We start from the raw sequence: 11,428 nt of genomic DNA on the forward strand, positions 1-11,428 counted from the left end.
TATCATTTTTAAGGGCGGGTGATGTCATAACCTGCCCCTGAAAACGATGCCCATTTTGCAGGGGCGGGTGATGGCGTAACCTATCTCTAAAAATATTTTTCTAGGGGCAGGTCGGATGCTACGGTACCTGTTCTATTTGTAGAAGCGGGTTACTTTTTGATCCGCTCTTAAAAAAAAAGTAGACGTTGTTACAAATCGTATTTGTAGCCGTGAAGGATAGGCAAACTGTATTATAGCAAAGAGCTGGTGGTGATACATGGATTAGAGATTGGTAAGAAATATTCAAAGTTTACAGAAGAATGATGCAGATTTGAGATTTCATTGACCAACGAACAGAAAGCCAAAAAATGATTACAACAGGACTGACCACAGTTCTATGATGCAGATTTCATTAACCAAGGAACAAAGATCCAAGCCATGATTACAATCATTTATTAGCACAACTACGAAGGGTGGGAGAGAACTGTCAAGGATTCGATCACTAATGGAAAAAGGCAAATGTTTATTCTCAATCATCACATGATTCTAGAGCAATCCAAGTCAAATCTGCCATCCTCTCCATGGCAGTTCACATTTCACTCCTCGTCCTCATCATCAGCACCACCAGGCGCCTGCGAGGTTCCTGCTGCGGCCGCTGCAGCGGCACGCCACACCGCGTACACATCCGCGTGCGGGCCCAGCTCAGTGACGTCACGAACCGGCGGCGGGCCCAGCTGCAGGTTCAGACCCGGCGGGGGCTGCTGCTGCTGTACCTCCGCCCCCACTGCCGGGGCCGTCGGGTCCAGCGCTGCCATCGAGCTGTGCCGCGCGCGTGGCCTGTTGCCCTCGATCTCACGATAGCGGCGGAGGTACAAGGCCAGGGGCCTGACGTAGTCGTCGAACCCTAGGTTTCTCATGGCGAAGATCAGGTCGTCACCAGTCACGGTTGTGCGCTTGTCCCGCCTGCACTCCTCCACGGCTGCAGCGATGAAGACCGCGCAGAACTCCACGAGACAGTTGTCGACAGCCTCCTTCGCGTCGCCGGTGATCTTGGAATTCGGTGGCGAGCCATGGCGCATGATGCGCGCCACGGTGGCTCTTGGGATCCGGAGCTCTTCCGGTGCTTGATCTGTGCCTGCATATTATTAAAAAAGTTGGGTATCAACCAAGAATGAAGTAATTCAACTGATACCAAAAACAAAATTCAGACAGGTGCATTATTAACAGCTTGCGCTGCCTGCTATGCCTGTTGAATGCCTTTTGGAAAGAACATGTACCATAAACATGACGATGCTAAGATAATTTACACGTCTCTTCACTTAAGATTTATCATTTATGTCTAGCAAAGCAACCTTGGGCCGATGTGCTTTCCATCCTATCTAGGCATTGACAAACCAAAGAAAAAAGAAGAAGCCCGATGAATTGTGTCATAAAACTAGAACACAGATGAGAGCAGGTTTGCATCACGGGCCGTTTGTTGCAGTCTTGCAGATATCATCCAAGAAAGAAAAAAGGTAGCGGCCCGTGTTCGTACCCAAATAACGTGCCTAACTTATGCGGTTGTCAAATCTGACTTGCTATTTTGTCGGTAGCGGTTCTTCCTTACTTCCAGATACCACCACTCACAACCGATAACTAGTAGCGCTAGTGCCTATACACATCCTATGATACAAAGATAAGAAAATTTACCTCCTGCACCATCTTGGTGATTATTAGCTTGATTTTTATCCATGGCACTGTTTGATGTCTCCTTCTTTCAAGAAAATCCTATTTATTTATAGCTATCTAAAGAGGAAAAGGAGTGACACGCGTTCTAGTAGATATATGCATGGACAACACTTGGCACGAAAACGAACAAAGGAAGCCAAGTGTCATGTGAAGTTGGACGAAAGTAAATATGGAAGGTGAATTATGTCTGTTAGATATATGCATGGATAACAGTTGTTATAGGAACATTAAATGGAAGCCAGATGTCATTTGAAGGTGAATGAATTGAAACATGGAGGGGTGAAGAAAATTTAATTGTTATGTAAACAGGCTCTAGAAAAAAAACAAAGTAATTTAATGCAGCTAATTCTTTATGTCAAATTGCAAATAAACCCCATATGCCATTTGAAGTTATAAATAGTCCTTGAAGCAAAATAATTACATTTAGGAAAATTAATTTTTCTCTAAGGGTACACTGGATTTGCCTGTTTGGGAAAAATATGATTTCTATAGTAGACCACAGGGTCTAAATTATATATTTCTTGTCAAAGAGGAGAGGAAAATAGTCCAATCATGGCAGTAAATACGCTGCAGCCATTCTCTCAGCTTCTTTTCTTTTCTCCAATGGTGGCCGCCGCTTGCACGCAAATGCTATGCGCCGCCCAGGCGTCAGGAAGTGCCCTGACGCCCACCCCCTCGCCTCACATCCACAATATTATTTTATATATAGGCCAGCTCATGACCCACCAACGACAAGTAACGTCAGTTTTAGCTATGATACTTGGAGCCGCAAGTATACCCGCAGTAAAGTTGATTATTTTTTTCTCTTTTTCAAAAGATTATTATATATAATATAGTTATAGTCATATGAAAGAGGAAGAGGAGTTATACATGTCCTAATAGATATATGCATGAACAACACTTGGTATAGGTACGAACAAAGGAAAGTGTCATAGTGTCATGTGAAGTTGAATGAAAGTAAATATGAACGGATAAATTATGTCTAATGAATATATGCATGGATAGCATTTGTCATAGGAACACCGAAGAAGCCAGGTACCGTTTAAAGGTGGATAAATTGAAACATGGAGGGGTGAAGAAATTTTAATTGTTATTTAAATAGGTCATAGAAAAAACAAAGTAATTTAATGCAGCTAATTCTTTTATGTCAAATTGCAAATAAATCCCATATACCACCTCAAGTTATAAATATTCCTTGAAACAAAAGAATTACCCCCAACCCTCTCCTCCCAACACCCCCCAGCCATTAGGCATGTGGCCGGAGGTATCGATGTGCCTTTTTCCAATAGTATATATATTATTATCCTCCATTAAGCTAAGAGCCCTCATCTTTACAACTGATGGTGCTCCCGTTGGCTGCGTCGATTGTAGCAAAATGAACATAAGGCCATCGCTTCGTGGCTCTTTTCCCTAATTTAGTTTTGTACAACATGAGGTGCGACTATTCTTTTATATCAACGTTTATATTTTTTTCATTGTGGACTATACCAAATATTTCTTCATGGCTTAATAAAAAATATTATAATATTTTTAATGTTTATCTCTATTTTATTTTTTATGTCGAGACAACCTTCTTTGTACCATTACCCTGACCAAAAATATATGGAACGCTCAACTTTTTTTCTTTGAATACATGCGATTTATTGGCAAACTGTGACATGACAACATAACTTTTATTACAAATTCAATTTGTTGAATAATTTATTTTTATTTAATTTGGATCTGAATTCAAAAATTTATTAGTTTTATTTATATCAGATATATTCTTTTGTCCAATCATATTAACTAATTTTATTATGTTTATTCTGAATTTTAGCTATTTTTATTATATTTTGGAGGGACTCTTTGTTTGATTGTAGTTTCCATCTCAAGTGGCGCATACTGCCTCGCGACCGCCCAAAGGCGCCGTTGCGGCAGGGCACTGGTCCGGTGCAGGTTGCCGAGGAGGGGCAGCTTCCGGCGACCCGGCCGGTGGCAGATGCAGGGATGGCCTGCATCTGTTCCATCTCCTTACCATGAGAGTAGGACGGAGACGACAGAAAGGGCGACTGCGACGGCTAGAGTTTCGTTTTTCAAAAAAACGGCTAGAGTTTCGGCGAGTCACCATTTTTGGACTAGAGTACGAACAGCGCAACGGTCATTCTTGCCTGTATGCGTGCATGTGTTTCTCACGGGCAGAGCGACATTGAGGCAACACGACAGTATTGTAGATTTGCAGTAGTCCCTGCCAGGAAAGATAAACTTGAAAAAGTGACATTTTTGTTCAAGAAGGGTATTTTTTATCACCCCGAAGCAAGAGGTCATGGCACTCTGAAATTTTTAGAAAAAGGAATAATAATAATACTATGGACGGTTTCTGAAATTTTCAGGAACATACATTTGAAATGGAAAAGGTTCAAGATGACATGTTGTTGAAGGACCACTCGTTTTGTTATGACGTGACATATAGGATTTCAAATATCTCAATTGTACAATCTGAACCACCCTGTTGCCTCTACGAATCATCATACCTTATCATATGGTGGAGAGTGAATGGAAGGTCATCTCTTACTGTCTAAATTAAAGAGCGTGTTGTCAAGCAAGTTAAGGCATGTCTGGAGCGCTGGGTTCGGAAACATACCGACGAAAGAGGGAACAAGATCTGCGTGCTACTATTAGTTCTCAACGGCAAGAAGTGATGGATTTGAAGCAGAAAATTGAAGAAGCAAAAATTAGTCAAACAAGAGAAATGAAGAGCAGATGACCATTCTCAAGCAAAAGCAAGAAACTACTGATTCTCTTCTTTTACGCCTGCTTGGCCAATCACCAATCAGTTAAATTCAGGTTGACCATCCTTCGTTCTAGTGATTTTATGGTAGATGTTCAAAGCCATGCTAATATTTTGTACTTGCTGCTGGTGACCACTAGGCCAATGTTGCTCTTTGCTCTTGTAAGAACTATACAGTTTTGGATGGTGAACACTCATGGATGAAACAATGACATGGTTGTAATGACATCTTTTGGATAAATGCAATCCAATGTTGCATGCTTCCTGTCGAACTATTTCATGACCAATTATTTTATCATAACAGGCATATTTTTATGACTATTGAGCCTATTTTGTCATAGATTAGTCATGTCGGTTCATGTTTTTGTGACGTTATACCGCACATTGCATGATGAAAAAAAATCATCATAGAAGGCACAAACTTAGTGACGTTATATTGATCTTCATCAGATATATTGTATGACGATCGAGAAATCGAATCCACTTTTGTGACCATATGCAAATCGTTATAAATGTGTTCCATTCTATGATGTTTTATAGAAAAACATCACTAATGACAATTTATGACGGCCGTCCTATGACGATCCTCGTGACGCAGCTTAAATGTCACCATTACAGTTCAATGATGAAAAATCATGTTTTCAGTGACGATAACCGATCATCATGGATGGTAAAATCTCTTGAGGTGAAATTATATGATCAGTTTCTAGTTTCCAAATGGAGGATTAAAACGCAAATATTTTCATTTTCTAGTTATCAAATGGAGGAGAGAGAGAGAGAGAGAGAGAGAGAGAGAGAGAGAGAGAGAGAGAGAGAGAGAGAGAGAGAGAGATGTCCATGCCACCATCAACGGGAACAACTCAGCATACACAAGATTATTGCATTTGGCTGGTTGGGCTGGGCATGCACAAGATAAGGCATCGCTGTCACAGCCGGACAGTACTATAGGTTGACCACATGCTTTCATTTGACCATGTCGTGGCAGCTCACGATTCAGATTTCTCTAGCTAGTAGACTCGTAAATGGCTATCAGGCTATGCATGACTGCTGATGACAGTGGTGGATTGCAACGACACTCACGTTGGCTGCACTCTGCCAACCAAAACGATCCTGCCGCAACGGTCTCGATCACCTCTACACTGTTGCGCGTTCACCCGCTGCTGCGAATGCATGCGGTGAAGAACTACTGCCGATCGGGAGCTAGCCATACCTGTGGACAACTTCTGCCCTCGACGATCGATAACGTGGCACGCACTTCTCCGTAGGTTATATCTATTCTTGCTTTTTGGCTATCTCCAAACAATCAGAAGACACGAGATGACAATCCTCTTCTGCCTTTTCCCAAGAGGAAAACGGAATACTCAGATAGATATGTGGCTATCCCCAATGAGAAGACACAGTATGATGACAGTTCATGCAAGCAAAGGCTACCAGCAGCCGAGATCGACGCTGCGAGCAGTTGAGCACTATGATGCGATGTCAAATCCTCATCCAACAGTGTGTCTGCTCCTGGCTTCTGTTTTACTAATTATATGTAAGCACATACAGTTCCCTTTTATTTTATTTACATGTGTTTCACGAGCGATCATATGCACGCTGCTCAGCCCAAGTGTCCTGGTTAAGGTTCCATCAAACTGGTCTATTATATTTATCGTAACTGAGAGTAGTAGGCCGCAGCTGAAGAGCTCATCGATCGAGCAGTACAGTAACATCATGGAGGCGGTGGCTGCTGCCTCCCCGTCGCTTGGAGCCTCCTTCTTGCCCACCTCCTCCTCCACTATCCTCCAACTGTTACTGCTCATGGTGATGCTTGTGTACCTTGTCGTCCAAACCCTTGTTCCGCGGCGAAGAAGCACGTCCACCGCGCCGCTCCCGCCAGGGGCGATACCGTGGCCCGTCGTCGGCAACCTGCCGGAGATGCTGCTCAGCGGCAAGCCTGCGTTCCGGTGGATCCACCACGTTATGGAGAGGACGGGCACCGGCATTACCTGCGTGAAGCTAGGCGGCGTCCACGTCATCGCCATCAACTGCCCCAGTATCGCACGCGAGGTGCTCAAGAGGCAGGACACCAACTTCGCCTCCCGGTCGCTGACCTTGGCCTTCGAGACATTCAGCGGAGGCTACATGGACGCCATAATGTCAGGTCCGGTCCTGAGTTGTTATTGGCTCGGGGCGGAACTAAAAAGATGGGCCCATAATAATACTATAAACTAATAGTAACAATAACAACAGTATTAATAAAACACTTCAATATATCCAAGGTAATATTTATAGCATACAATTTATATTATTACCTTAAAAGCTTCTTCTAGCATTTCTCGATGCGAAATCATCGATGATGGCATTAATGTTGATCTGATCCAATAATTTCTTCTCGATGCATAAAGTGGCCAAACCATTTAACCTTTCTTGAGACATTATGGACCTTAGATAATTCTTCAATAGTTTTAACTTTGAAAAGCTTCTTTCAGCTAATGCCACTGTCACAGGCACAGTAAATAAGATCCGGTATGCAATAGAAATATTAGGATAACAATCAGCTTCCTGAACAAATTCAAAAATCTCCATAGCAGACATTGATCTATCTGGCAAAGTGGACTGCATAACGGTTAACTCAGAAATTAGATCATTTATCTCAACATCAGATGAACCATCTAGAGAGAAAGTTTCTGAAAATTTGGTGAAGCACTCTTTTAGTCCATCACTATCCAATGACTTCAAGGTTTCTGAACTCATTATAAACCCAAATATACCTTTGAATGATTGGAGTTCCTCAAATCTACTTTTCAGTGAACTGATTGCATTGTCGACCATAACAAGAAAATAATTAACTTCAAAGTCCTTCTCAGCTTGCAAAATCGCTTCATTGTAGTCAGTTTCATCAAATTGTTTCTTCCTAGTAGCACGACGCTTTACTGGAAATGTTGTCTCTACACCCATTTCAGATACAATTTCAGTGGCAATGATCGTACTCGAAGCAAATCCTTCATTTCTATAGGTGTCAAAGTAACTCAGCATTCCTTTCTCCACTAATATATCCCTTGCTTTATTATCAAGATTGTCCCAGTTTACCGGATCAAACATATTTTGTAGTAAAAACTGGTTCTTCATCTACACTGGTAGAGGGCACATGATTACTCACATTGTTATCATCTGTATTGATACCAACATTGTCATCGGTAGGGTCTTGATCTTCTGGATTAGTGTTAGTTTGTTCTTCCACAGCAACTATCGCCCACTCATCTTGATTTCTCGAAGCGCTAGTATTGGGCTTAAAAAATTTATCAATGGATCCTCTTTGTGATTCTGTGAACTCATCTAAGCGTTTCCTCTTTTTCCTTTTCTCACTGCCTAATGGGTGCCTTCTAGATGACATGAGGGCGCTAGAATTTTAGAAAGGTAATCATCAGACAAGACATTGAAATAGAGGGCACTAGGGCAGATGCTAACAGTTGAATTTTGATTCAACGAAGGAGGATCAATGAAGAGGCTTACGAGTGCAGGGAGATTGGAATCCAATTTGCCTCCAATCCGGGCGAGTAGATGAATCGCCAGCAGACGATTGTGAGTTGGAGCGATGGCCGGTGGCCAGCGGCGCTGAATGTTACGTCAATTAGATGGACGTGAGGCTTATTAGCTTATATTGTAGCCTTTAGGCTTTAGCGCTACCTTTGCGGCTCTCTGCTCTGGGCTCTTGTTTCTTGCTTGGACCTGGCCCAGAAGACACGAGATGACAATCCTCTTCTGCCTTTTCCCAAGAGGAAAATGGAATACTCAGATAGATATGTGGCTATCCCCAATGAGAAGACACAGTATGATGACAGTTCATGCAAGCAAAGGCTACCAGCAGCCGAGATCGACGCTGCGAGCAGTTGAGCACTATGATGCGATGTCAAATCCTCATTAGCACTCCTCTATTGTCAACACCCAACAGTGTGTCTGTTCCTGGCTTCTGTTTTACTAATTATATGTAAGCACGTACAGTTCCCTTTTATTTACACGTGTTTCACGTGCGATCATATGCACGCTGCTCAGCCCAAGTGCCCTGCTTAAGGTTCCATCAAATTGTTCAATTATATTTATCGTAACTGAGAGTAGTAGGCCGCAGCTGAAGAGCTCATCGATTGAGCAGTACAGTAACATCATGAGGGCGGTGGCTGCTGCCTCCCCGTCGCTTGGAGCCTCCTTCTTGCCCACCTCCTCTCCACTATCCTCCAACTGTTACTGCTCATGGTGATGCTTGTGTACCTTGTCATCCAAACCCTCGTTCCGCGGCGAAGGAGCACGTGCACCATGCCGCTCCCTCCAGGGCCGATACCGTGGCCCGTCATCGGCAACCTGCCGAAGATGCTGCTCAGTGGCATTATGGAGAGGACGGGCACCGGCATCGCCTGCGTGAAGCTAGGCGGCATCCACGTCATCGCCATTAGCTGCCACAGTATCGCACGCGAGGTGCTCAAGAGGTAGGACACCAACTTGGTGATGGAATAAATAAGAGTTTCAGTTTTAAGTTAATCCGAAGATAAAACATGACCATGACGAAAAGTGCGTACAGAAAACGAATATATGTAAATATGCTGATCAAGCGATTCAAGATAAAATATTGCAGCAGCAAGATCAACCCTAACCAGATCATACTAGGTATGAAAGACGTAGTTAGGGATAGAAAACCATACGTCTCTAGGCTGACTGGAATAACCGGGTAAAGAAGATGACGGCGACGATCAGCACCTCCGCGTGCTTGACGACGCCGAGTCGCGCCCCACTGACGAGGAGGAAGACGAGCCATGGCGACAAGGATGTAGAGGACAGCGATGTGGAAGCGTTCAAACAGTCGCGCAGAGCGCTTTCCAAAAATCTTATTCGCCCTCTCCCGGTGCAGGATCGCTGAGGACGAGGATCCGGAGACCTGCTCTCCCGATCGCCGGTGCACGCCAACGAACGGGATGAAGTAGCGTACGTGGCGGCGCAGCAGGCAGGCTGAGGCGTGAGGCGCGTTGTGCGTTCTGTATGTTCTGTATCCGGCACCCGTGCGTATTTATAGGAAGGAACCGCTAGGGTTTTTGACGTCCCAAAAACCAAGTCGGTTACGAGTCCCAAAATTCCGTGCGTGATATTCGTAACAGATTCGAAGTGGCAAAACAAATCTGCAAAAGGAAGCCGCGTTCCCGCAAGCATTGGACCAGATTTTTGGAGGACCATTCATGCGCACGTCACGTTCTCGCACCCTTCGCCCGAAGCCCGAGCCCGAGCCCGGCCCGGCGATCGCCCGAAGCCTGAGCCCGGCCCGGCAAGGCGAGCAAGCGCGCGCGTGTGTTCTTCCTTCTTCCTCTCACCCACACTTGCAAGAGCATGGAGAGCATCCAACTATTTAAGTTGGATTTCCTCCACCTCCACTAGTAAGATGGGACTAAATTGTTACCATGCACCTTTGCACTAATGGGCCTTTGAGATTTAATTGGAATTATTTGGATTTTCAAGGTGGGCCTTTGCACTGTTGGGCCCAAATATTCCAACAATCCCCCACCAAATCTCAATGCCTCATTATGATTTTGCCTCAACCCACTGTTGTTTGATATACCAGTGTTTCAATGGAGACTGTTAATTTGAACTTCCATCTAGAACAGCAAGTTACACTCATTTACAACTTGAATAATGGACTAAGCCTTGAATTGCAAGTTTTGTACAAATGAGTTTCACTTACAGTCAAACTGATACTTGACCTCCAGTAGGCTACTTCGTGGTTGGAGCATATAGGTCATACTCCCTGGTCTCTTTATGAGCTTAATAGGCTACTTCGCGGTTGGAGAATATAGGTCGTACTCCCTGATCTCTTTACAAGCTTAATAGAGATCACCCGAATCTCACAGACTGCGACCGTCCAACAGTCGGGCTCACATAGGTGTATTCTTTCAAGAACGTTCTGCAGGATAACGTCTTTGCTAATTAAAGCCAACAGAATACATTAAGGCCTATGCCAACCTGCCATGCAGTAATCAAGAGTATTGCATCCTTCTCGAGTGAGTATAAAAGGTTACTCTCATGCTAACCTCTAGCTTGTTCTTCCTAGATCCTAATTCACGGGATCTCCGATCACATAGGTTGGGTTACCACTAGGGGATAGCTTATACGGGTCTCAAACCCATCTCCTTAGATGCATTGTCTATCACATTGCGTGACAGCCCCTTGGTGAACGGATTAGCCAGATTTTTCTCAGAGTGGACATAACCCTCAGTGATAACTTCGGAGTTTCTCATTTTTTGACTGATTTTAACCGTCTCTTGATATGTCTTGAAGACTTCATATTGTCTTTTGAACTGTCTACTTTGGCAATCACCGTTTGATTGTCACAGTTCATCATTATTGCCGGCAATGGTTTCTCAGCAATAGGCAAGTCCATCAAGAGCTCACGAAGCCAATCGGCTTCCACTGTAGTTGTATCTAGTGCTGTGAGTTCTGCCTCCATAGTAGACCTTGTCAGTATCGTCTGTTTGCATGATCTCCATGAAACAGCAGCACCGCCAAGAGTGAAAACGTATCCACTAGTGGCATACAACTAATCTCGATCCGATATCCAATTAACATCACTGTATCCTTCCAGTACTGCAGGAAAACTGGAATAGTGAATCCCTTATTCCATAGTACCCACCAAGTAGTGTATTACGCGCTCAAGCGCACGCCAATGATCATCTCCCGGATTACTAGTAAACCGGCTCAACTTACTAACAGCAAAAGAGATGTCAGGCCTCGTTGCACTCGCAAGATACATGAGTGAGCCAATCATCTGTGAATATCTCAATTGGTCTCTGCCAATTCTTCGGTTCCTTTCAAGGATCAAGCTCGGATCATAGGGAGTTGGACTAGATTTGCTATCCTTATAGCCAAACCGATTCAACATTTTCTCCATATAATGGGATTGCGAAAGAGTAATCCCATTCTCTCTCTTAATCAGCT

The 11,428-nt window shown here is 43.8% G+C and overlaps 1 protein-coding gene across 1 annotated transcript; it reads right to left on the reverse strand.

Moving 5' to 3' along the window:
• Positions 1–575: 575 nt before the first annotated feature.
• On the reverse strand, positions 576–1,711 carry LOC112890412 (nuclear transcription factor Y subunit B-4-like). The gene is made up of 2 exons (XM_025957307.1): positions 1,669–1,711; positions 576–1,114 (listed from the first exon to the last, which is right to left on the reverse strand). Exons 1-2 carry the CDS (start codon positions 1,709–1,711, stop codon positions 576–578), a joined length of 582 nt encoding a protein of 193 aa, XP_025813092.1.
• Positions 1,712–11,428: the final 9,717 nt, after the last annotated feature.

This window comes from Panicum hallii, chromosome 4, assembly GCF_002211085.1.
Source record: "Panicum hallii strain FIL2 chromosome 4, PHallii_v3.1, whole genome shotgun sequence".
Classification (NCBI taxonomy): domain Eukaryota; kingdom Viridiplantae; phylum Streptophyta; class Magnoliopsida; order Poales; family Poaceae; genus Panicum; species Panicum hallii.

Coding starts and splice junctions, on each gene's coding strand:
- LOC112890412 (XM_025957307.1), bottom strand. CDS start 1,711: ATGGATAAAAATCAAGCTAATAATCACCAAGATGGTGCAGGAG. Junction 1,115..1,668: donor TCACCAAGATGGTGCAGGAG/GTAAATTTTCTT, acceptor AATAATATGCAG/GCACAGATCAAGCACCGGAA.